The 25768-nt window shown below is 46.1% G+C and overlaps 1 protein-coding gene and 1 long non-coding RNA gene across 2 annotated transcripts in view; both read left to right on the forward strand.

Annotated features, from left to right (window-relative positions):
- Window positions 1–4164, forward strand: part of DPYS (dihydropyrimidinase) — an 81837-nt gene extending 77673 nt beyond the window's left edge. Inside the window, exons 9-10 of the mRNA XM_047725965.1 lie at window positions 2056–2184; window positions 3759–4164. Coding sequence (XP_047581921.1) covers window positions 2056–2142 — 87 coding nt within the window. The 3' untranslated portion in view covers window positions 2143–2184; window positions 3759–4164. The remainder of the gene's footprint in view (window positions 1–2055; window positions 2185–3758) is intronic.
- A 55-nt stretch (window positions 4165–4219) lies between these two features.
- Window positions 4220–25768, forward strand: part of LOC125097850 (uncharacterized) — a 28955-nt gene continuing 7406 nt past the window's right edge. Inside the window, exons 1-2 of the long non-coding RNA XR_007126630.1 lie at window positions 4220–4733; window positions 22200–22424. This is a non-coding gene — a long non-coding RNA (uncharacterized LOC125097850). The remainder of the gene's footprint in view (window positions 4734–22199; window positions 22425–25768) is intronic.

The raw sequence follows: 25768 nt of genomic DNA on the forward strand, positions 1-25768 counted from the left end.
CATTGAAGAGTTTATGTAACGCACCTCTAAGGATAAGAAGATACTAAAAGGTGAAAAGTACTGTGTCAGCCCCCACCTCCCACAAAGGAATCTGGGAGAGACGGAATAAAACAAGAGCTAAAAACCACAAGCACTGGAGTTTCAAAGGAACTGTTGGATGAAGAGGGAGACAGAGTGGGGGTGATGAGAGACAAGGCAGCATGGCAGGTGACACAAAGGTCTGCCCATTTATGTCCCTGGAGGTTGATCTGAAACACACCACAGGTGTGGCAGAGTGCCAATGCTGAACGGAAATGAGAAAGGCAAGATCCCTCGGCTTGTAGGCAACACCCGGAAATGAATCTTGGCTGCCTTAGCTGGTTCTGATGATGCCCATTAATTGTGTTTGGTCCCCATAACAGCCTCAGACGTGTCCCAGGGTGCATCAGTTCTATGGTCACCTGAGGCTTAAGTGACAGATCGTACAGTCTGGCTGGGAGAGTAAACCAGGGGAAGAAAAAACACGAAGACCTCCCTGAGAATGTGGTCAGAGAGTGGGGTGTTAAGTGGGTGTAAAGTTTCAGGTGTGGTTGGCTCCAGGTGACCACAGGGTCCAGGGACTGGATGGCAGAAATAGGAAGCTGGTCCTCCATTTCCCAGTGTGGATGTTCCTCAAGATGACAAGAGTGTCCAGGGTGAAGAAAAGCACAGAGTCGACAGCGAGCCAAAATGGAAGTCCAGCAAAGCATCTAACCAGACCCAGAAAGTGGACGGAGACCCGGGCTGCTGAGCGGAGGAGGACGGGGCACCTCCCAGCCACCAAGGGCTCTCCGTGCTCCCGACGCTTTACTTCAAACTTCAGAGCGGAAAGGACAGGCTCTGTGTTGTTCTTTGTTTTGTCTTCTGTGCCTGCAGAGTATCTGGGGCGCTCTGTGTTCAATAAATACTGAATGAAGGAAGGCAGTGCTTGGTATCTAGGAGATGGCTTGCCTTCCCTCCGTTTCCTAGATGAGTGAGTAGATTCGGGGGGTCTGTTAGCTTGCCGGCTTCCTGCAGCTAGTGAAGCACAAAGCCAGAGTGTCCTATGCCCAAGCCCACGTTGCCAATCACTACGGTGTATTCGTTTCGGTGGTCCAAACAAGACAAACGTTATTTGTGTGTGTGTGTACATATTTATGGGTACACACACATTTATTAAGAGCTTATTCTGTGCTAGGCATCATTCTAAATGATTTACTTATTTGCCACCCTCTCACAACCACCCCATAAAGCAGGTTCTGTTATGACTCCCAGTGTAAATCGAGGCAAAGGAAACACGGCGATAAGTAACGTGCCCAGATGGTCTGGTGTCAGAGCCCAGGTCCTTCATCCCTGTGTCTTGCTGCCTCTTGACCTGTCAGTGGATTTGTATCCATGTTTACAAACAGCATGTTTTAGTTACTGCTGGTAAACTCCGTTATTTATAAAGTCCAGATTGCTAAACTCTGAGCAAGCCCTGAATTCACTCAAGCCAGATCCAGCCCCGGGGCGGGGAGCGGGGGATTGGCTGGGTTCCGCTGCTCACCTGGCCACCCAAGAGGTGTAGTTAGAGATGTGAGATTGTGTGGACGGCCGATGACACACAGCAGCAGGTGAGAAAATGAGAAAACCCACACACAGGTTGCTAGAATCTGAAAAACAGGCTCTGAGTCTTAGGAGAGTTACAACAAAGCAGTCTAGGGACACTGGCGTCTCACTGAAACTAGAAGGAAAGGTGGGAGCAGGTCGGGAGGACTGCAAGGTGGGAGTAGAATGAGACAGGCGTGAGGATGTGGCAGAGGCTCCTGGGTAAGTTTCAGTGAGAAGAACAATTGCTAGAGAGTGCTCCCTGGGCCTTTGTCAGACAGGGCAAAGAGCGGGCCACAGCACGTCTGAGGTGGCCAAGAATGTCTGGGAAAGGGCGAGCGATGGGAGGCAAGTGACATGTGAATTTGCAAGGTTCGATTTTGCTCTTACACTTCATCAAGGGAGCTGCATTCTGCTTTGAATGCCAGAAGTCAGTAAACCATAAGAGAAAAATGAACTGTTCTGTTTCAGACTTGCACACCTACTCCTGTGGAGCGCGAACCCTACAAGGGAGAAGTGGTCACAGTGAAATCTATGGAGACTCAGAAGATTCCTTAGCGGGGATCAGGACACCAGCCCCCCTCTAAGCTGGGTGCTGTGGTAAGAGATGGTGAGCCAAGAAAGTAGTCCTTCATGACAACATAGGAAATCGGCCTCTCTGTCTTCATAAGCCTTTGAAGAGTCCAAGGCCAAGGTCAAAGCCTTCAAAGTGACTTAAGTCTCTAGGACAGGTTAGCTAAGGGGAGCCTGATAAAAGACCTCTTGACGCAGAACACTCAGATGAGCCTCCAGATTGAAGAAGGCCTTGGTCTGATTAGAGATTTATTCTCTGAGATGTTAGGAAACAGTCAGCAAAGCCTTGAAGTATCAAATATGAATGAGAGGCAAGTAGGCCAGTAGCATGCCGAGGGACCTGTTACTGAGGAATTTGACACATCTCAAGACAGAGATTATAATTTCGTGGCCAGAATTTATAAACTGTTCAATTAGGGCTTTATCTGAGAAAATAATTCTTTGTCTTGTAAATGCAACTTATGTTCCAGAACTTAGAATGAAAGAAAAATGAATCAAATGTTGCTTTGGGGGGTATAATTTTTCAGGAAAATTATTTGGTAGGATTTGATGTACTTGATCGTACACTTCATTTTTGGAATAATATTGTAGATATGGTCATTTTGAAAAAATATTTCAGTACTTCCTCAGTTTTGTCTATTGACATCCAGATCTTTCTCTTTTTAAGCATCTATTATCATCATTCTTATCAATTTCCTCCCTTCCTTCTTTCCTTCCTCCCTCCCCCCCCTTTTTTTAATCACTGAATTTATGAAATCTACATGCTTTGCCAGTTTTATAATGTCACTAAACTCTAAATTCTTAAAATTTCATGATGTTTTCAAATGTTTCAACACATAGCAGTCTGCAAAACACTTACACAAGGGGTTGACATAATGAACAGGGGTAGGTGTTTGTGTTAATTAGGGACACTGCCAAAGGACTAGTTTTTGTTTTTGTTTTTTAAGATTTATTTATTTATTTGACAGAGAGAAAGAGATCACAAGTAGGCAGAGAGGCAGGCAGAGGGGGAGGGGAAAGCAGGCTCCCCACAGAGCAGAGAGCCGGATATGGGGCTCCATCCCAGGACCCCAAGGTCATGACCCCAGCAGAAGTCAGAGGCTTAACCCACTGAGCCACCCAGGCGCCCCCCAAAGGACTAGTTTTACACACACCCACTTCGTAGTTGCACGTTTTCACATTAGGACAACCAAAGCTTCCCTAAACCCCGTGACTTGAAAAGTGAGGTGCTGTGACTGTGCTATGTTCTCTTTATTATGGAATGTAGCCTTTAACCATGCTAGGCAGCCAAAAGTTTCAAGGTTTGTTTTTGATTGTTTGTTTGTCATTCCTTCCTATTGGAGTCCTTTTTCCAATCCAGGAAGGTTGTGTTAAAAATTCAGAGGAAGGGAAATAAATAAAAAAATATAAAAAAAAAAATTCAGAAGAAGATTAGCAAGAAGGAGACATTCTAATGAATGCTACAACATGCTATTAACAGAATTTATAGGGTCTGGATTGGTGTTTTCTTTGGTGATAGCATTTCTTGGGGGTGAGGCTTGAGTTCTGCATCTCTTCGTGAGGGAGAATGTTACACTGAGTTCCTTTTATTCTGTTCAAAGGTGAAATCAGAGAAAAGGATTCTGCTGTTCCCATCACTGTTGAGCATCATCAGCCTGTGGAGAAGCAGGCCTTATTTCAACTCCCCAAGATCCTTTTGAAAAAATAATCGCTCCAGGCCTCTTTGATTTCCTTTCAGAAGCAATTGCTGTCTTTCTCACTGTGACTTTGTTGCTATGTAAGACTGAAGATATAAATGAGTATTATTGTGATGGGAAGTCGAGGTGAAAATCCATTGATGATACTTTAAAATGTCATCCTCGCTTGAGCTGCATCTCTTTGAAATTTTAAAAATCACTTTCTTGTTTAAGGGTTTTTTTAATGGCTACGTTTGTTTAAAATAGCGAACTCTGTGGTTTTACATCCAATTAGAATTAATAAACATTCAGATCTTCACTTTGTATCCCATTTTCTGGGTTATGTGTATCTTCCTCTAACTTGTAGGATTGGGACTCTAGGGAGGTTGGTTTTGATTCAAAAGCGTAATTCGTATGTGACATCTGTTTCAGCAACTTCTGGAAAATGGGTCCCTGAGCAAACCTCATGTAATTAAACTGGATACTCAACCTTAGATTATGTCCAAGGCAAATTATCCAGTCACCCAGATGAGTGCAGGACTTGGGGGAATTAAAGGGAACCAGCATGGCTGGAAGATGCTACAGTGAAACCTTCCCTCTCCTGTGCTTCCGGGTCTGTCTTGTGATCCTTCTGTGTCCACAGAGAAGCTGGGCTTCCACGTCTTCCCCTAGGTAACTAGGTCAAGAGGAATTTTTAAAACATGGGGGAAAATCAGGGCAATTATGCTCACATTACAGATGCACTTGACCCTGGCTTACTCCCTTAGGTCAGGAACGCACCTGTACCTTTGACCAAGGGTGATAGGAATCCAGTTCGCTCCATTATCACTGGATCTGAACACACAGGAGAAAGGACAGTGAACTATACCTAAAGAAGACTCACAGGTCTTTTTTTGTCAGGTAAGAGATACCTTAAGATATTTTATTAGTATTCTCCCCTGCTTTGGCTGACCATAGACACTCTGCAATCAAGTGTCTGAAACTTCTGAAATCATTCAATTTCTTTCTTACAGAAAAGCCAGTTCCCATCATCCTTTCCTATTTGGCTTAAATATCAGCCCTTCTCTGAGGCGTTCCCAGATCCAACACGGGAGGTCATGTTAGGTCGTGTTCCTCTTTACCAGGGCCTGGCCTACGCCCCATCACGGCACCTGTCTTACTGCGCTGTCATCATGGCTTTAGGCGTCTGTCTCCTCCAGGAGACTGAGTGTGCATTCAGAGCATGACCCGTCTGGGTCACTGTCATTTTCCCAGCATCTAGCAGAGTGCACCTGGGAATTGATGGGCATTCAATGCATATTTATTAATTTTTAAATAAGGGAGGAAACGAAGGAGTTCCTGCTAAGTTCCTAAGTTGATAGAGATGAAATGAGTGAGAAGTCTGAACAAATTAGGGACGAAACTGGTGGAGTATGTGAGTGTGAGGGCACTTTAGATGTAGAACGAGGATTCGTCACCTGGTTGATAGATCCGTTCTGCAGAAGGAAATAGCTATAGGATTCTGTGTCACCGAAGCTACTTGAGACAAATGTGGGGATCCCTTCCTTGCTTGTGTTAGGCTTGTCATGAATATTTTTGTAGGCACCTAATTCTAAAGAACAATATAAAGCCATAGGAGGACAGGATTTAATCTATTAATACGTAATACTATGTTTTTCAGGATTGCCTCCAGTATACAAAGTGAGATCCCTTTGATTGCATTTTCAAGGTCTGTGCAAAGAACAAATGGAAGGAGTAGCATTTCTTCATGTTCACCTTCCATTGCTTGCTTCCTGCAGTGGTCCGTATGATGTACTGGAAAGCAAAAAAAGTGTGGACTCTAACACTTCTGTTTACTAACTGTGAGGTCTTTAGTAATTTTTAAAATAAAAATATGATTTATATATATATGTATATATATATACAAACATATATATATCATATATCTATATATCTATCATCCCATGTAAGAAATACAACATCACCAACACAGTCAAGATACCCTGGATTCCTCTCCACTCCCAGTCCCCTTCCTCCCCAACGGGAACCAGAGTTCTGGCTGAGTCTGGTGTTTTACTCCCATGCGCATCTTTTAATACCCTTGCTACACATACACAGATCTCTAAGCATTGTGTCGTATGTAGTGAAATCTTACAGAAACATCATATAGTGTGCCTTGGGGTTTTTTTTTGTTTTTTAGTGCATATGGTTTTGATTCCCGCCTTTTTTGCAGTCAAGGTGTTTGGGAGTTCTTTGTTTTGATCAGTCTAACTCTCATTCCATTGTATTGCCACCTCACATTTCACTGCGTAAGCACACCACAATCTGTTGACCCATTTTCCTGTTGATAGGCACTTGTTGTTTCTGTCATCTTGCTCTGTCACACGCGATGCTGCTCTAAGCATATTCGCACAGGTCTCCTGTGCCGCAGTGAGAACTCCTCCAGGGGACGTGCCTGCCGTGCAGGAGAGTGGGGCTGGTGGGTCCTAAAGTGTGCACATTTTCCCCTGACTTAGATTCTGGAAAACTGTTCTCTAAGTGGAAAGTTTTGCTAATGAGGCTCCCTTTCACTGAACAGTGTTGTTGATCTAACCAAGCCTCGGTGTCTTTTATAAGATGAGACTGGTCGTAGGATTAACCTAAGGGGCCATTTCTTAACAGCTCATGCCTCGGAAACACCAGCTCAATGATTTACACAGGGTAGACCTGGACGACGGGCTTGGTGAGCAGAAATTCATGTATCACAGCTAAGGGGATTTAGGGGAAAATGTATGAATTTGGAAAGGCTTTCTGAAGAACAGGATTTTAAAACCTGCTTTTTGAAGGTACTCATGTCTGCCAGAGAGAGAGAGAGAAAGAAATACATTATAGAAAGGGGAGCAGAGGGACACCTGGGTAGCTCAGTGGGTTAAGCCGCTGTCTTCAGGGTCCTGGGATGGAGCCCCATATCAGGCTCCCTGCCTAAGTGGAGAGCCTGCTTCTCCCTCTCTCTCTGCCTGCCACTCTGCCTTCTTGTGCTCTCTCTCCATCTCTCTGTCCAATAAATAAATAAATCTTTAAAAAAAAATGAAAGAGGAGCAGAGTACAACAAACGCACAGGTGAGCCCAGCGGCCAACCATGGAGATCGACCTGGGGCTGGCCCTGGCAGCCCCGCAGGGACCCACAGGGGTTACATGACAAGCTGCTGGAGTAGGGAAGCATCAGCAGGGCTTTTTAAAGACTGCTTTTTGCCTAAATATAGGATGTAGTATCCACAGGAATACAGGACCTTTGGCTTTTTCTGTAATGAATCCTATATATGCTCAGTAGATTCTTAACATAACACCTTATGAGGTGTCTGGCCCGGTGCTAAGCTCTGTGTAGACACCGCCATTTCATGCTCCCTGCAGTCCTGTGAGGTAGATGCTATTATTAGCATCCTGATTGAACAGATGAGACAACAAAGCCTCAGAGAATTTAAGGAATTATCCAAAGGTATTCAGCTGGTCAGTGGGTGACCCAGGATGGGAATCCCAGGCTACTTGACTGCATGTGACCATGATAGTGTATTCCTTAGTCAAGATTTTCAAAAGAACCCACTCCTGGATGATGTACAGTTGCCTGAACCTCATTAAAGCCAGAAAACATCATGGCCGCTAACAGTCATTAAAAGTCTACCTATTAAAGCCCGATAGGGGCGCCTGGGTGGCTCAGTGGGTTAAGCCTCTGCCTTTGGCTTTATCTCAGGATCCTGGGATGGAGCCCTGCATCGGGCTCTCCGCTCAGCGGGGAACCTGCTTTCCCCCTCCGACCCCTCCACTGCCTGCCTCTCTGCCTACTTGTGATCTCTATCAAATAAACAAATAAAATCTTAAAAAAAAAAAAAAAAGCCCAACAGACTTCACAAGTATTAGTTCACACCATCCTCTGGCATCACTCCAAGAAGGGGACTGCAGTTGCCGCCATTGTACACATGGTGAAACTGAGGTACATCAGTTATAACTGGTCAGACCTTAGATACGTCACAGGATGACCTGGAAGGGGGTTTCCAAGATGTATTAAGTCTTCCTGGTAAACAGTTTCTGAACCATACCTAGGACAGGGCTGGGGTAAGGCGTAAGCGGTTAACACTAGACGGAACACCAAGTAAATCCCCAGTCAATGTTGGCTACTGTTATTTCTTTGAATTTAACTGTTTTATTGTTCTCCATCGAGGGAGCATGAAGCCATCTGATGCCATTTGAGGAGCCTACAGCCTCTGAGTCACACTTCATGGCCATGGTTGTTCAATACCCAAGTCACACAACTAAATCTGAAAGATGAAACAAACCCTGGTACAAAAGAAATTCCGCAGTGAGTGATGGACTATAATCTTCCTATTTACTTTCTCGTTGGCTCCCGGACTGAAGTGATTACATTATTAGCCGCGAGGGGCAGGGAAGCACATCCTCTTGCCTCAGTAATTTATGAAGCCACTCGAGAAATAAACCTTGCTGTTCTCAAATTTTCTCATGAGCCAACTAAACATAACGTCTTTTGGTCTCATAAAATTTATTATTTGAGGTAATTATTGGGTCATGAGATGTCAACAATGCACAAAATTAAAACATTTCTGGAATTCTTCCAAAGTCATAAATGTTTTGAAATTTTATTTTCACAACAACCAAATTTAAACTCTGGGTGTTTATGCCTCAAGACTTGTATTAGAGTAGAAAGAGAGAGGGGTACATGGGTGGCTCAGTTGGTTAAGCAGCTTCCTTTGACCCAGGTCATGATCCCAGGGTCCTGGGATTGAGGCCCCTGAGTGGGGCTCCCTGTTCAGTGGGGAGCCTGCTTCTCCCTCTTCCTGTGCCTCTTGCCGTCTCTCTCTCTCTCTCTCTCAGTCTCTCTCCAATAAATGAAGAAACAAAATCTTTAAAAATAAATTAAAATTTTTTAAGAAAGAAAAGAGAGAGCGAGCTGTTTTTCGGATGAACTCTTCATTACATTCAAACACAGATCAGACAAACTTCATTTGGGCAGAAAATGAAAGCAACATGGAGATTTAAAGCCAGAAAAATCTTCTCGCCCCACATAAGAGAGAGGAGCAAAGAGAGCCCCACAGGCTACATTGCCCTGGGTTCCACTCCTGGCTCATGCCCTTGGGCAACTAATATTTACTGAGTATTCATCACGTGCCAGGTATTGGCACCAGAGATAAAATTGTGAGCAAAAGCACATACGGCCCCTGTCCTGAAAAAAAAAAAAAACAGAGATGGATCCAATAATCATAAACCAGCCTAAGTCTGTCACTGTTCAAATCATGACAAAGCAGAGGTATACAGGGAAATGAGAACCTGAGGGGAAAGACTTGATGATTTGGAGACTGACCAGGGCGGGCTTTTCAGAGAGGGTGACGAAGGACCTGCGACCTGAAGTAGGTATAACCAAGCAAAGCAGGGTAGGAAGAGTCTTCCCGCAGAGAACAGTGTGTGCGGTTGGGGGTGAGGAGGGCCAGGGCCTGGAAGGAGGAGGAAGGGAACAAAGGCTGGAGTATCTGGTGGGAAAGAGTGGGGGGAGAGACAGACAAACAGACACAGAGTTGGGGGGGGAGTCGGGATAGCTGATGGTCATCCCACGAGCAATGGGAACCTTTGAAGGGTCTTCAGCAGAAATGCAACCTCAAGAGCTCTGAGGGGCAGACCCAGGCTGGGCTTTGGTCATGTTACATTGGAGATGCCTGTGAGCAAGTCAGAGGTCTCTGGTAGAAGTCAGCTCTGCTCAGGACTATTACTGAGGAACTTCTTTCCTGGTGTCTATAGCTGGTCAGTCACCTGAGAGGAAGGGGCCCTTCAGGCAATTACGAGATTCCTGGGTTTCAACAGCTCCACAGTGGCCAACGCCAAACTCGCTGTGCTAACGAAATGGGGAGGCCCATTCTCTAAGGTAGAAACCCCAGTATCTGAGCAGTAGAGCAGACCCTCTAGATGTGACCCGCTATAAAAAGACCTCAAATCTCCAATGCCTCAAGATAATCCAGAGTCCTGAGCCCCTGATGATGCCTCGGTTCTGTGATCCGGAAATACAAGTTATTAATACTCCTGACATCCTAGCAATAAGATGGGGATGAAGTGAGAGCATTTCCTCACATCTTTTCTGAAATGAGGTGGGTATAGAGAACCAAATACATTTTTCTGTGTGATATGGTGGGTGTGAAGCCGTGGCATCACTTCCAACATGCAGAAGGCTCTGGGCCCTTCCCTGGGATGTAACTGCACCCTCCCTCCTATGCTTAACACATCACTCACTCATCTCAGAGGCAAATGATCGCTTTTGCTTTGTGCCAGGCAATGTGCTAGACTCCAGGCATACAAAATCCCCCCTTTATGAAGGAGCTGGGCTTGGTGGGGTGCGGGCATAAAGGAACTCTATTCTTCTGTGGCATGAATTCAGTCTCTCCTCTCCCTTGGGTGACATTTCGGGCAGATGCTGTAGGTTTGATGATTCTGCTTAGACACCAAGCGAACGGGAGTCTCGTTTCGGCATTAGAAAATCACGTCCAGCCGAGTGATCACAAAACTGCAGTCCAATCTTGGATATCACTGAACTTCTGAAGCTGGGAAATCCATGGAATCTTCTCACCAGCCATGCCTGTTTTCTTCTCTCACCTGTGCCCCTTCTCCCGGCTCACCGGACGCAGTTTCTTGACCATCCCGTCATTTATACAGTGGCATCAGGCAAGTCACTAAAACTCTGTGCCACAGTGTCATCAATGCTAAAATGCTGAAAGTATTTTGTCCCCCTCACAGGATCACTGGGGGGCTTCATGAAAATATTTCAGCGTCTAATACATGATAAATATGCAGAAAATGGGGCACCTGGGTGGCTCAGTGGGTTAAGCCTCTGCCTTTGGCTCAGGTCATGATTCCAGGGTCCTGGGATTGAGCTCCGCATCGGGCTCTCTGCTCAGCAGGGAGACTGCTTCCCTCTCTCTCTCTCTCTGCCTGCCTCTCTGCCTACTTGTGATCTCTTTCTGTCAAATAAATAAATAAAATATTTTAAAAAATGCAGAAAATGTAGAAAGTACTATTATTATTATTAGTGCCTTCCCTTTGCCTATAAGTATGCTTAAGTTTCTCCTACTCTAAAGAGATTCCTTGACCCTATTTTCGACTCAAATTATTTTGACTCTTGTCGTCCTTCCTTCCCAGCACAGTATGGAAGAGGAGTCCGTATTTACTCCCCTGTGAATTCACTCCTCAGAACCTTGCCTTCTTGAATCCACTCACAACAACTGGACTTGTCCCAATGTTCACCAGTCACCAAGTCCCGTGACAGCCTACTCACCCTACTAGTCGACACAAATGTTCTCTTGTTGAAACTTACATTTCCTTTGACTTCGATGACACTATACTGATTAATTCCCTAATTAATTTAAGAAACAAGGAGCTTTAAGGAACTTGGTAAGGGTCCCGTTGTTAAACCTCACCAGAAAGAAGCTCAATCACATCTTTTATTCAAGTAGGGAAAATGAGGAACAGAGAATGGAGAAGAAATCAATTCCAGGCTTAACAGTGACGGGAAGGGCAAACTGAACACCAGCCTCTGGGCATGCGGTCCAGAGCTCTACCCTGTGGCTTGAGTTATAGGAGAGAAGGTGCTGACTCTCCTTGCTGCAGAAAGCTTTAGTATTTTTGGTATTTTGGTATTTTGGTATTTTTCAATGATAGCTACCAGACACTGAACTAGGTGCCAGGCCATAACAATGAAGACCCCGAGCCTGAAGAGGAAGCAAATCAGCAGCTCCAGCACAGTGTGGGAAGGACTGTGGCAGCCGTAGGATGCTTTCAGAGCAAAGAAGAGGACGCCAATCAAAGATCCTTCTGCAGCACCTGCAACCCCTTCTCAATCTTCTCTATCTCTGTCTCCGCCTCTCTTCCTCCATCCTCCCTCCCTGCCGCAAACCTTGTGCCACACCGCAGTTAAATTCAACCCACCCCCAGGAGGAACCAAGAGCCAGATCTTTGGCTTCCCTTGTACCTCTCAAGGCAAGCAGCACCTCATTGGGCAAATTCATCGCTGTTCCCAAGTGTCTAACACAGCACGTGGCCCATAGTAGGAGAGAAAAGGCTTGTTGAATAAACATCTGTTACCCATGAATCATAATGAAACAATTGGTGTAATTAACAGAATATTTTGAGACTTCTTGAGGATAGAATCAACCCTTCCTTCTCTGAGACTGAGGATCCTTCTAGGTCTCGTTATTTTTGGGGGGTGGGAAGGATGGTATGTGTGTGTGGTGGGGGGAGGTGAGGGGGCAATAAATCTATAGTAAGTGCCCACTGCGGCTACATCATTCCAAGCCCCTTGGCAATTCCTGACTTGTCTGCTCTCTGAGTTTCTAAGGCATGTGGTATACAGTTCTGAAAACCCTCAGCCATATATATTGTGGAAGAGTTTGGAGTTCTACTGTCCCATAGCACTGTCCCCATCAGAGTCCTCACCTTGAGAGAACCTCTGAAAGGTTTGAATTTGAGTGAACAAAATCATCAAAATCATCAGTTACACACTTTTTTTTTTTAAAGATTTTATTTATTTATTTTATAGAGAGAGAGAGATTGCAAGTAGGCAGAGAGGCAGGCAGAGAGAGAAGGGGAAGCAGGCTCCCTGCTGAGCAGAGAGTCCGATGCGGGGCTCGATCCCAGAACCCTGAGATCATGACCTGAGCCAAAGGCAGCGGCTTAACCCACTGAGCCACCCAGGCACCCCACAGTTACACACTCTTGTGACTACCCCTACCGGGTGCATAACAGGAGTATGTTAACGGTGATTTGTTTGCTCGAACTCACCCTTTCAGAAGACGGTTTTAAGGGGTATGGGATTTCTTCAGGAGGAGGATAAAAATGTTCTGAAATTAGAAAGCTGTATTGGTTGCACAACCTTATGAGTGTACAAAAAGCCACCAAATTGTGCAACTTTAAAATGGTTACAGTGGTCAATTTTATGTTCTATGTATTTACCACAATATAACACTAAAAAAATAGGCACACATAACCATTTTTAAATAATTGATTTAATATAAGTGAGGGATTTGGGAGTTTCGGTGGTTGGAAAGTTGGGAGGAAAGATAGAGAGGGGAATGGAAGGGCAGGTGTCCTAATGGCATTGACATACTTTGAAGAGCTCAGCTCCCATACCCTCAGCTGTCTCCCCAGAGATAAAAAACCAAATCCTTGCCAATGAGCCAAGACAATGAAATGATCGTAGATCAGGACTCAGCAATAGTCACTATGCAAACACCATTAAAACCAAAGCTAGTTATGTTAACAGTTTTGTTATGCTAAAATTGTAACGAGCATTTTTCCGGATCAATTCATTTGTTAATTCAAAAAGCTTCTGCATCCACGCAAAAGTATGCCCCTTGCTGGCCTTGCTGTCTCTTTTGGTGGTCTACACTCCGCCCACTTCCCAGGCTTTAAGTCTGTGGGTGGAAGCTCCATGTGACTTTACTCAAGGTCATGAGACATGGCCACAGGGTCCCGCGAGCTCTGAAAGGGCTCCTGAGATGGGTGTCCAGGGACCTGTATTCTCAGCCCTCTTCTGCCCCTTTCTAGCTATGGGCTCGGGGTAGAATCCCTCAGCCTCCCTGAGGTCCCCTAGACCACACACGTGATAAAATCTAGAATTCTCGAAACCTAGCAGAGGCCCGGTCAGAGAGCCTTTTCAGGAGTAGGTGAAGGGCGCAAGTTGGGGAGTCAGACAACCAGCATTCACCAGCGGGAAGACCATGGACGAGACACTTCACGGGTCTGAGCCTCAGTTTCCTCCTCGGCCATGGAGGCCGCAGCACCGTGGGGAGTTTGCTGTGCGCGACAGCTGGGCCCGGGCACACGCCGAGCTGGGAGGGCGGCAGCCATCGGTAAAGGAGAGCGGCTGCAGATTGTCCAGGCAGCGCCGTTTCCCTGAGTCACGCAGGCCCCGCACGGGGGGTGCAGGAAAGCCGGGGGGACCGCGCCGCCTCCCACACCGCGGGGCTCGCGCCGTCCCGGGGGTGGGGGTGGGGTGCGGCCCCCGCGGGGAGCGGCTGGGGGCGCGCGGGCGGGTGGGCGCGGCGAAGCTACCTCGCCCGCCGCTGCCCGCTGCCCGCTCCCGGCTCCCCGCTGCCCGCTGCCCGCTGCCCGCTCCCGGCTCCCCGCTGCCCGCTCCCGGCTCCCCGCTCCTGGCGCCCGAGCTATCAAGAATCTCCGCGCGCCGGGCGGCCGGCTTGGGACTCATTTACTCTCCGACTCCTCTCTGTTCTGCGTTCTGTTCTTAAGTGGTTTACAATACCCCGAGTTGCTTTACACCTTAGGGCCAATCTCGCCGTAAATAATTCTCTTGTCTTGGGAATTCTGGTAACAAGACGGCTTGTTTGCTTTCTGCAGGAACACGCCCCCCCCCACACCCCCACCCCCAATCAATATTGATTTGCTGGCTCTGCACAGGTGTGCGGAGAGGCCGAGAGCTCGACAGCACGTTAAGGAGATGTCGAGGCAGCCCCGGGGGGTGGGGGTGGGGGGTGGGGAGCTTGTGATAAAAGTGTGTGGGAAAGGAGTCTGAGCATCGGGCGGCTTCCCCGGAGCCCCACGGAAGCTACGCGCACGCAGTGCTGGCATATCAAGAGTTCCCGAGAAAAGGGTTTTCTTGTTGTAGGTTTTGGTTGGTTTGGACTTTTTCCCTTTTTTGTACGCAACCAGGGAAAAATGGAGCTTCCTGAAGCTTGAGGTGGGATCCTAGAATCTACAGTTACGCCACCAAATCTAAAGGGAAATGGGGAAATGAAGGCACAAGTCGCTGGTTCTGTTTGTTCAGATTCTTTGGAGGACCCCGGCTTAACACAGGAGGAGGCCCCCTTAGGATCACCGTGAGGCACCGTGCGGGCAAAGACTCTGAGGCCCAAAGGGCCTGCGGCGCCCGCTTTCAGCCCTTGTCCTTGTGTGGCCTGGGGAAAGTCTCCAATTTCTAGATCCACGGAATGGGAATGATGACCATGGCTGCAGGGCTTATGTTCCCGCGTTGGCAGAAGAAACTCACGAAATGAAGGTTGTGAACAATGGAACTGTATATGTGTGTGATGAGTAAAACAGGATGAGAATTTCAGTGTCCTGCTCAAGAATCCAGTCACTCTGGAAAGTTGGTTTGTGATCAGATATGCTTCAGATGGAGAGAGATGGTGAAGGCCGTGGAGATTTACAAATAGACTGGTGAGATCACGGCAGTCACAGAAGAGCACTTTTGGGGAGATGCCAAGAAATGGCGAAACCAAACGGGAAGCTTAGCAGCAGCGCCAGAAGGGAAGGTGTTGCTGGAGCCCACTGGAGGAAGCTGGGGGTTTTGTTCTCTGACATGCTGGGGATATGGAGCTGGGGTAACAGCTCATGATGTGAACTTATGATTCCGTGAGTCACTGTACCATTCGCACTGAGGGTCACACGCAAAAGCCAAACCAGGAATAAGTACGCGGCGCTGGGCTGATGCCTGTTCCACAGAGAAGACTGGGAGAGAAGACACTGGGAGGTGGAGGAAGTGAAATGAGTTGGACAGGCCACGCAGGTTGTGAGAAAGCCCAGCCAGAGGCCGTGGGAGGAGGTCAGAATGAGCAAACGTCGTCTGGGCAGAGGAGGCTGACAGCAGGTGTACAGACCTGCCACGGAGATACAGAGGAGGCCAAGCAGACCAGCTCTGAAGGAGCTGGAATTCTAGGCAGGGTGGTCAGGAGGCCACTGGGCGGGATGGAAAGGTGGCAGACACCTGGAACCGGACCAGAGCTATAGGGCTCCAGGAGGCTGGATTGCCAGGAGAGAGACAAGAGAACTGTGTTTAGGTTTCACTCCTCCAGAAAGCAGAGGGATAGCAGGATTCCTGAGCATTGGGACATCTCCTTCCTCTCGGTAGCCTTGCTGCCTAGCCCAGTGCCTGGCAGACAGAAGGCGCTCAGTCAGTGTTCATTGGAATGAACCAACCGATGAGTGGCAAATGAATAAGGCCAAATTCAAGATACTCAACAAGCTTGGAGTTTCTATTCCGCCTTTTGGTGGCTTTTGACAGCCTTTGGTTTTCTTTCTAATGCCATATAGCTAATGCCAAGAGGACCCTCGCTGTCTCTCCTGAGAACTCTTGGCTAGCCGGCATGTCTCCAGGCTCCTTCCCATCTCTTTATAAGTTGTATGCATGCAAGATGGTTGCGGTCCAGTCAGTGGCTTGTTTCCATGGCAACTTGCTTCTTCATGATGCCATGCCCAGCCTGTCTGCAGTTACCAGCCATTGCTGTGCCTTATTCATTTCTCAGCCATGTTTACATCCTGTCCTGATGCAGAATGTCTTTCATTAAGGGAACACTGTCTTCTCACAATTAATTTTTTTAATTGTATTTTATTTTATTTCTTTTTTCAGTGTTCCAAAATTCATTTCACAATTAACTTTAAAAAGTACTGAAACACATTATGGCATGACTTCTTTTTTCAACTAGAAATATAAAATTTCTCCACAACTTCCTTGCCAAAAGAATAAGTTTCCTTGTCATTGACTCTTCAAAACTGTTTCCTCCACACATAGTGTATGCCAGCCCTGGAAAGTGTCTCCAGGAGAAGGATTTGGCTCCCCAAATAAAGTCTGGCTGTCAAATTTTCACCTACATCCGGGGACTCTACCCCACCCACCCCCCTTGCTGGTCACTGTCCTGATTGTAGTCTCGCCGTCCGTACTGAGGAATGTGAACACTAACTCCAGAAAATAGAGGAACAAGAGTCACAGTGTACGTTTAATTTTATTTTACTGTGTCATTTTTATTAGGCCCATCCATTTCTGTTTCTAAGGCTCCTGGCGTGGTTTTCAACACTTAAATGAAGAAGGATCTATCTGACCCATTCTTGGCATCCATCTTGCCCCACTCACAGAGAGTGCCTTGACCACAGTCTCTTTATTAGCTGTAAACTTGTGAGACTTAGGAAGCACTCAGAAGGCGCCCACTAACACCAGTTCAGGATCTCCTTATCTTTTCTTTTCGACGTGCATTTTCACACCCACTGGCAGAACAGTCAGCCATGCAATCGCCACTTACAGCCAGTGTGGATAGGCTCGTCCCTGGCCCACCAGCTAGTCCTTTTCCTCACTGGGGCCCCTTTACCACCATTCCTTGCCTTCCCATAATGCGCCATATTGGTTCCCACATTTGGTATCTCCCATCATAAGGCCTCTTATGGCTCAACTCAGTGTATTGCGGAGGTCTTCCACCTAGATCCTTTCCACAAAGCTCAGCCAGGCTCTACACAGCGGGCCATTCATGGTGGCTAAGGTATAATTCCACGTTCCTTAGAACAACATTCCTCTGTGCATTAAAAATCCAGTTTTGATTTCTCCTGCTCTTTCCATGCTTGCATGTAGAGATAAAGAGCACCAAAGAATATACAAAAGTCATCCTAACCATGCAGTTGTGCGTGACCAATTTGTGAAAAATACTTTCTAAAGAGGTGGTTCTATATAGCGTATGTGGGGTCATTGTGGTAGGGAAGTCTTTCCTGTACCGGGTTGAACAGTGTCGCCTTCAAAAATACGTTCTGGTCCTTATCCCTAATTCCCCAAATATGACCTTATTTGGAAATACAGTGTCTGATGATAAATCAAATTAAAATGAGATCATGCCAGATCATGGTGGGCCCTAGCCCAACGACTGCTGGTCTTCTCCTAAGAGAGAATATGGGTCACAGAAGGAAAACTGTCAGTGCAAAGACAGGAGAAATCAGAGTTCTGCTGCCCTAGCCAAGGAATGCAAATTCTTGCCAGCAGCCAGCCAGAAGGTAGGAGAGACAAGGAAGGATTCTTCCTTCGAGCCTTTATTCAGCTTCTAGCTGTGAGAGCGTAAATTTCTGTTGTTTTAAGGCGCTCCATTTGTAATAATTTGTTTTAGCAGCCCTAGAAAAGAATACATTCACCAGCTAGAAAGCTAGGTAGAGGTGAGAGGTTTGACTCTCTTCAATTTTGTCCCGCCTCCAGTGTTCAGCTCTCCCAGGGATAATGGGAATGTGCCCAGTTTGTTTCTGGGATGAGGCTACTTTCTTTACTTTGGGATGTGAGAAAACAAATACAGAGATTTCCTCCTCCCCTGACACTGGTAACATTATTACCCACAAGGCATTAGACACTTATGTTTGAGATACTATCGAAATATTTACAGCTCCTACTGGAGTATGAATGCCTGATATTCCCATGTGAGGCTACTTGTGAACCACCCCTGACCATGCTACACACCACTGGACCCTCCCCTCACGCCCAGCTAATGAATTCAATATGGCTGCCCGAGTGGACTCATTAGCCTACAAGGTCAGAAAGGCACATTGAAGGCTGGATGTGACAAGTAGTCCAGATTATAAATGGCCATTGTAAATTTTCTTCCAAGGAAAATTTTTAATGCTTTTAAATTTTAAAATGCTTTTAAAATTTTTTATTTGTTTGTTTGTTTTTTGTTGGGGGAACAGCCCTAGAGCTGGGAGTAATGGAGAGATAGAAGCAAATCTCCTGGTTTGGTAGGAAAGCGATGGTAGCGGTCAACCCTGGTCAAAAGGGAAATTGAAGAAATGTTGCAGCAATAGAATTGGTTCAATGTTGCCTAGAAGCAGAGTTACAAATAAAGCTGACTCCCAAGCTGAGAAAGTCCGGAAAATGTTTGGGTCACTGACTGTGGTAGGAAGTTGATTTTTTGAGATCAAGAAGGGCAAGAAAGAGGGGATGAAGAGGAGGATGTATCAGACTCACAGGCTGATAGCGCTTGGCAGAGCCCTCAAGGCCATTGACTCCAGGGGCCACATTCTACAGGTGAGGCAGCTAGGGCCCGAAGAGAGGAAGCTGTCAACCAAAGTTCTGTGGCTAGCAAAGGGTAGAGCCAAAATCAGAATCCAGGACTCCTCTCCTAGTCCAAATTAGAGATCAGGAACTGGAGAGTGTGGGAGGGTTTAGACCTATCGATGTAAATTTTGGAGACCCCCACTTTATAGCTGGTAACACACGAAGGAGATATATGGAACAAAGGTTACAAACCACAAACTCATGGTTCGACCTTCATCCTATTTAAAAAAAAATGTTTAAATTCTATTCTTTCTAACATTTAAAGATCAGATAAGTTCCAATAAAACTCTGGGTTTCTAGCCACTCCGGGAAAAGTCAGTTGATCTGTGAGAAACTGAGGAAGAGCTCCTTCCTCTCAGACGGGTGGGGCCCAGGCTGGTTTACCCTGCCCACCTGTCTGGCTTCATAGCTGACACTCCCGGTCTGGCCCCTGTGGGCCCTGGAGTTTACAAGCCCTGGGAGCGGGGCAGACCCGCACAAGTCCTGAGCCCGAGGCTCACCACTTGATTGGAAATGGCAGAGGGTGAAGCAAAGCCAGCAAAGGAACGTGGAGACAAGAATGTCCAGGGAGCCTAAGTCACGGAGGCAAAGGTCTTGTCCAGCAATCCAGAGACAGAGTTTTCATCTATTTTTAGATAAAGTAACAGGATGTGGAAACCAAAAAAAGTGGACAGTTCTCTGATTCTGCACAATGGCGATGACTTATGCAAAACATCCCCTTTCCTATTTTTAACTAGATCACAGAAGCTGCGTCAGAGGGCGTGTTGCTGACTAATCCTGTGCAGTGCCTTTCTCTGAATTGCATAAATGCCATCTACATAGGCTGAAGAACATTTGAGAAGGGAGAAAAAAGTCTGTAAAGACTACCGCACACAGGGCATTCTTATAGTCTTCGGAGTGAGATAGGGGTGTTCTGGGCCGCTGCTTTCTGGATGTTGTCTGGGACTTCATGGTTGAATGAAGCAGACATTAAAAAAAAAATTCATTTCCTTAGGCTGAATTAACCGATCCCATGATTGGTTTGTACTCTATAGTGACAACTCATTTTTAGTAGGTAACATGGAGAATGGTGCTGATTTCTCAGCAAAATTATTTCATAATTGGGTGAATACCCCTGCTCCGGGGATAGGCATGTTGTCAGAGGAAAGGACTCAGGAATGAGAGCCCAAGGTTCTCCAGGGCAAGAACGACATCATGACAATGACAGAGCTTCAGGGTCAGCAGAGACCTGGGTGACCGCAGAAGGCAGCCCTTTCCCATTTTACTGAGATGGAGCTGCTGCAGGTGCTGGGTGGGGGGCAGGGGCTCTTCTCCCCACCCTCCACTGCTTCCATGCACTCCAGCTGACTGCCAGCTGCCAGGCTCTGGGTCCCTTGTCCTGGGGGCTTTTTTCATAATGGAGCGGAGTCAGAGAGGAATAAAAACCACCCAAAAGCAGCAGCAGCAGCCCCAACCAGCAGCTGGCAGGAGCTGGTATATAAATACCCCAGTCCCTTACCCCTGGGCAGGATAACCCTAGCATGGGCTCTGCGAGCTGTTTAACGGAATAAGTAGGCTCTTGGCTTTGGTGGCCAAATACCTCATTAGACTAATGCCGAAATAATGTTGTTTTCAGTGCATGTGTATGTGTGTGTGTGTGTGTGTGTGTGTGTGTGTGTGTGGTATGCACGGTTTATATATGTATATATAAAATGTACATACTATGGGGGCGCTTGGGTGGCTCAGTGGGTTAAAGCCTCTGCCTTCGGCTCGGGTCATGATCCCAGGGTCCTGGGATCGAGCCCCACATTGGGCTCTCTGCTCAGCGGGGAGCCTGCTTCCTCCTCTCTCTGACTGCCTCTCTGCCTACCTGTAATCTCTGTCTGTCAAATAAATAAATAAAAAAAATGTACATACTATGTGTATAATGCATCTGTGCATAGTCTGTGTCTATAACAAATAAGGTACATATGATGTGCGCATGCGTGTGTGTGTGCGTGCGTGTATGCTACTTTCTATTTACGGAAGGTGACACTGTTTTTCCATTTGCAATGAAGTTATAAAGCTTCCCTGTTTTGAATGAACTTATTTAAGGAAGAATGCTGAATTGATTTAAAGAACATGTAAGTAAATGACAGAGGACTTCTGCCAATATGCTACAGACTCATGGTGGTTGGGCCTGGATGACTAAAGCCACCCCTGCGTCTTCTGCTCTGGTCTGCAGATCTCTCTGGTGTCTCCGAAACTGCCCGTGGACAGGAGGAGAGAGAGTGGCTTCCGGCCAGCCGCCTCCGCTTAGAGCAGGGCGCGTGTGTCCGCCAGCCGGGGCGTTGGTGATTCCAAAGTGAACTAGGGGAAGAGGTCTCTACCCTTTCAAACAGGAGTCCACAAGTTTGAAAAAGTGCAAACGGGGTCCAACACTCAAGTGATCAAGAAATTGAGGCCAGGAGGGTTTAAAGGACGTCTCCCAGCTCCCACACAGAGTTTGTGTTTGAGGACATGGCCCCGTTCACATGCCCCATACCCATGCTCTGCCCACTGTGCCTGCTCCCTGGGAGATGGGACTCAGGTAGAGCCTGGAAGGCAGGAGAAAGCAGGGAAGGGAATGCGGGGAGGGAATCCAGGAGAGCCCAGCTCTGAAGGGGAAGGCAGGTGACTCTTTCAGGGGCCCAGTCAAAAAGAGGGTTTTTTTGTGTTTTTTTGTTTGTTTGTTTGTTTTAAATTTTCAAAAAGAGCTTTTTAATATAGGAAGGGCTCAGGCAGAGGAAGAATGAGAAATGTGGTGGGGGCTGGGACCAGATGGGAGGGAGCTTGAATGCCTGGTGTGGGGGGATATGAACTCGCAGCATGTGTGGATCTGGGTCTCAAAGCTGGGAAAGGACACAGGAAAGCCATGCTTTGGGAGGCAGCACAGTAGAGTAACTGTGTTCAAATCCTGCTCCCAGAACCAAGTTACTCTTTGCCTCAGTTTCTTCAACTGTACAATAGCAGTAGCATCAGGCCTTCCCTCATGATATTTTGGTGAGGATTAATGGGAATAACACACCAAAAACAGTATCTGGCACTTCAGTCATAGTTACGATGTTTTCTATGAAGGACTGAGTTGTGTCAAGAGAGGACAGCCCCATGGCCAAAGCTAGCTAGTAGCAGAGACCCGAATTCAAAGTCAGTTCTGATTTCCAACTCAACATTCTTCTGCTTTGACTGCATCCTGCTTTCAAATGATGTCTTATTTATTTTCTTGTATTAGCATTCACACTTGCAAGACACAGCACCCTTATTTCGTGCAAACATACCTCCACAACAGTTTCCTTTTGGAAAAACAGTTCTGATCGATTTCTTTCACTCCCTAATTAATATGTCACAGTTAGAGCAAGTGCACTGCTCCCTTTGAAAAAACAAGGCTTTCAATTTTCAGGTCTTCAGCTACTGACATCGTAGCCTGACTTGAAACCGTGTGAAATTGCATATGACATTTAAATTTAATAACTGTTCTGATTGCTTCTTTGTGTCTGTGGAGAGAAGAACATTTATTTTGACCAAATGCTACCTTTTCCTTTTCTCATCAGATAAATCATACTTACGACCCGAGAGCTTCTGTTGCTCTTTATGATTCACTGGTCAACCATGAAAGAACAAAACAAATGCTGAAATTTCAGACAACAGTGCATTGGTGATTCTTTCCAGGAGACTGTGGTCTCTCAAAGAATCAGAGGTAAGGGATGGTAGCTTCTGCAGAGATTCTGTAGCCCAGCTCCTTCCTCTTTACAGATGAGAAAATTCGACTCAGAAAGGTGAAGTGAATTTTGCAAAGTCATCTGGCTAGTGGGTGGTAAGAGGAATTTTGAGCCCATGTGTGTTTTTTGACTTTGAGTCCCCGTTGCATCATGTCCGGCATCAACCTATGCATTTCTTAAGTCTTTCTGCATTATCAGGCAGGCAAATCCAGCTTGCCGCTTGGTTTTGTAAATAAAGTTTTATTGAAACACAGTCATACTCACGCATTCATGTTTTGTCTGCCCCTTGCTTTCTCACTTCCCCGGCAGAGGTGAGAGGGTTTGCAATGGAGACCCTGTGGCTGCAAAGCCTGACATATTTACCATCCGTCACTTCACCAAAAAAGTTTGCTGATCCCTGTTGTGTACCAAGCCTGGTTGAGACTCTTTTTTGTTGTTCCTTTGATTCTGTTTTAATCTTTTTGCATCAGACCTTACTGTCAAAAGTTGAAAAAAGTGAGGTTGAGCAGGGAACAATGAGAAAGGAGAAAGAAGACAAACATTTATTTTTCTAATTTGGGGAGACTTTATATGTGTCATTTCATTTAATTCTCAAAAAGATGCTGTCGATTCCTATTTTAAGGAATTGATAAAATTTGGGGTTTGAATCCAGCCTTCCCCATTCTAAAATCTGTTTTTTCTACTGTATCATGTGACTGTCATTGTTGAGATGACTTTCATTTTTTTAGAAATGTGATATACCATTCCCTAAATTGGGATAGTTTAATTAAAAAATAGTATTGGGTACCAAACTATGTTTGATAGTTAACTACTCGTTATGATTATTTAATGTATGATACCATCATCAGTTCTGTTTTTGTTTGGATGGGGAGTGGGGCTGCAGAAATAAATATGATTCACGTTTGGACAATTTGCATTTTGCATTATTGAAAAGTCTTGATGGATTAATAGCTCCTTCAGCAACAGATAGAATGGAAGTTCTACATGTATGTCCACACAACCAATCGCATCGATGTTTTTATTTAATCAGCAACCCATCCTCTCCAAAGCTTGCTACAGTCCTCTAAGCAGCAGTTCCCAGATTGGCCCAGTCATCTGAACACCTGCTCCATCCCACGAAGTCCCGCAGAATACAGACTCCCAGGACCCTCCCCCAACTCTCCAGTCAGTGGATCTAAATTTAGGTTTGGGAATCTGTAATTTTATTTTATTTTTTTCTTTAACCTCTGGAGGCAATTCTGATGCTCAACCAGCTTTGAGAACCTCTGCTCTGGGTAATGAGTGAATGGACATCTGTATCTTTGTCACAGTCCTTCCTGGTCCTCCTGTGTGTCCTCTAAGCCCATCCTCTTCCTGAGCCCTGCACTGTGGGCAAGAGGCACATTGTTCCTCATCCTTGTTGAATGAGACTTGGGGCGGGAGCACCTTACACAGCACACTGTGTGTTTCCTCAGTATCCAGGAAAGTAGTGCACACATTTCTATCCTCACTGTAGTGACCTGGCTGGCTATACTTTCCTTTCTATCATTGCCTTTTTCACTTTCCATTTGCATTTGCATGAAATTCCTCAAATGACAAATCCAACTCTGATATCTTCTGTTTTCTGGTTATACAAGTGAAGTTCATAGACACCCAGAATTTAGATATGATAAAAGGCTCATATCCCCTGTACCCTGTTATCCATCTTTCCTTTCCTGCTTTTAAAAAATGTCACTACAACCATTAGGGATTAAAACCAAAGAAAATTTTGAACCCTGAAAGTTTGTTGCTCTCAGCCATCCATTAATTTAAACCTTTAATCCTGGCTGTTGTGGGGTTACATTAGCCTAATAAAATAGACTTTTAAATATATATAAATATATAACCACATTCAGCCCATATTCACTTTTTTTTAACCAGTTCCTCTTTCTTCCATTGTATAAGTTAATTAAAATAATTGACCTCAATGGTCTTTTCACTATGAATGACTTTGGATGAGAAAATTAGTTCTTACTTTCATAGAATGAGATATGTTTATTTCTCTTAGGTGAATTAAGACAAAAATACATGGTGTGTGGTGACTTCAATATATCCCATATTATAATTAGGATTGATAAGGTCATCATCAAGAAAGCAGCAGATTGGGGGCACCTGGGTGGCTCAGTGGGTTAAGCCTCTGCCTTCCATTCAGGTCATGATCCCAGGATCCTGGGATTGAGCCCCAAATCAAGCTCTTTGCTCAGCGGGGAGCCTGCTTCCTCCTCTCTCTCTCTCTCTCTCTCTCTCTGCCTGCCTCTCTGCCTACTTGTGATCTCTGTATGTCAAATAAATAAATAAAATCTTTAAAAATTTTTATAAAAAAACAGATGGGAGTCAAGATGGCGGAGAAGTAGCAGGCTGAGACTACTTCGGGTAGCGGGAGATCAGCTAAATAGCTTATCTAAAGATTGCAAACACCTACAAATCCAACGGGAGATTGAAGAGAAGAACAGCAATTCCAGAAACAGAAAATCAACCACTTTCTGCAAGGTAGGACTGGCGGAGAAGTGAATCCAAAGCGACGGGAAGATAGACCGCGGGGGGAGGGGCCGGCTCCCGGCGAGCGGCGGAGCAACGGAGCAAAATCAGGACTTTTAAAAGTCTGTTCCACTGAGGGACATCGCTCCAGAGGCTTAACTGGGGTGAAGCCCAGGCGGGGTAAGCGCGGCCTCAGGTCCCGCAGGGTCGCAGAAGGATCGGGGGTGTCTCAGTGTCGCAGAGCTTACCGGTATTAGAACGGGGAAGCCGGCTGCAGAGACAGAGCCGAGGAGTGACTCTCAGCTCGGGGTTGCCTTGAACCGGTCGCAGGCTCGGTCAGCTCGGAGCGCGGCCGGAGGCCAGGGTGACGGGAGACATTTGGCGCTGTTCTCTGAGGGCTCACTGAGGAGTGGGGCCCCGGGCTCTCGGCTCCTCCGGGCCGGAGACCGGGAGGCCGCCATCTTTATTCCCGTCCTCCGGACTCTACAGAAAGCGCTCAGGGAACAAAAGCTCCCCAAAGCGAACCCGAGCGGATGACTCAGCGCGACCCCGGGTAAGGGCGGTGCAACTCCGCCTGGGGCAAAGACGCTTGAGAATCACTACAACGGGCCCCTCCCCCAGAAGATCTACGGGAAACCCAGCCAGGACCAAGTTCACCTACCAAGGAGAACGGCGGAATTCCAGAGGAGAAGAAAGCAAAGCACGGAACTCATGGCTTTCTCCCCATGATTTTTTAGCCTTGCAGTTAATTTAATTTTTCAATTTTTTTTTCTTTTTCTCTTCTTCTGCTAAATTTTTTTTAACTTTTACCGTTTTCTTTTTTTAACGTTTTTTAAATAGTTTATCTAATATATATATATTTTTTCCTCTTTTTATATTTTTTCTTTATCAGCTTTTTTTTTTTA

The sequence above is a fragment of the Lutra lutra genome, chromosome 4 (assembly GCF_902655055.1).
Source record: "Lutra lutra chromosome 4, mLutLut1.2, whole genome shotgun sequence".
Classification (NCBI taxonomy): domain Eukaryota; kingdom Metazoa; phylum Chordata; class Mammalia; order Carnivora; family Mustelidae; genus Lutra; species Lutra lutra.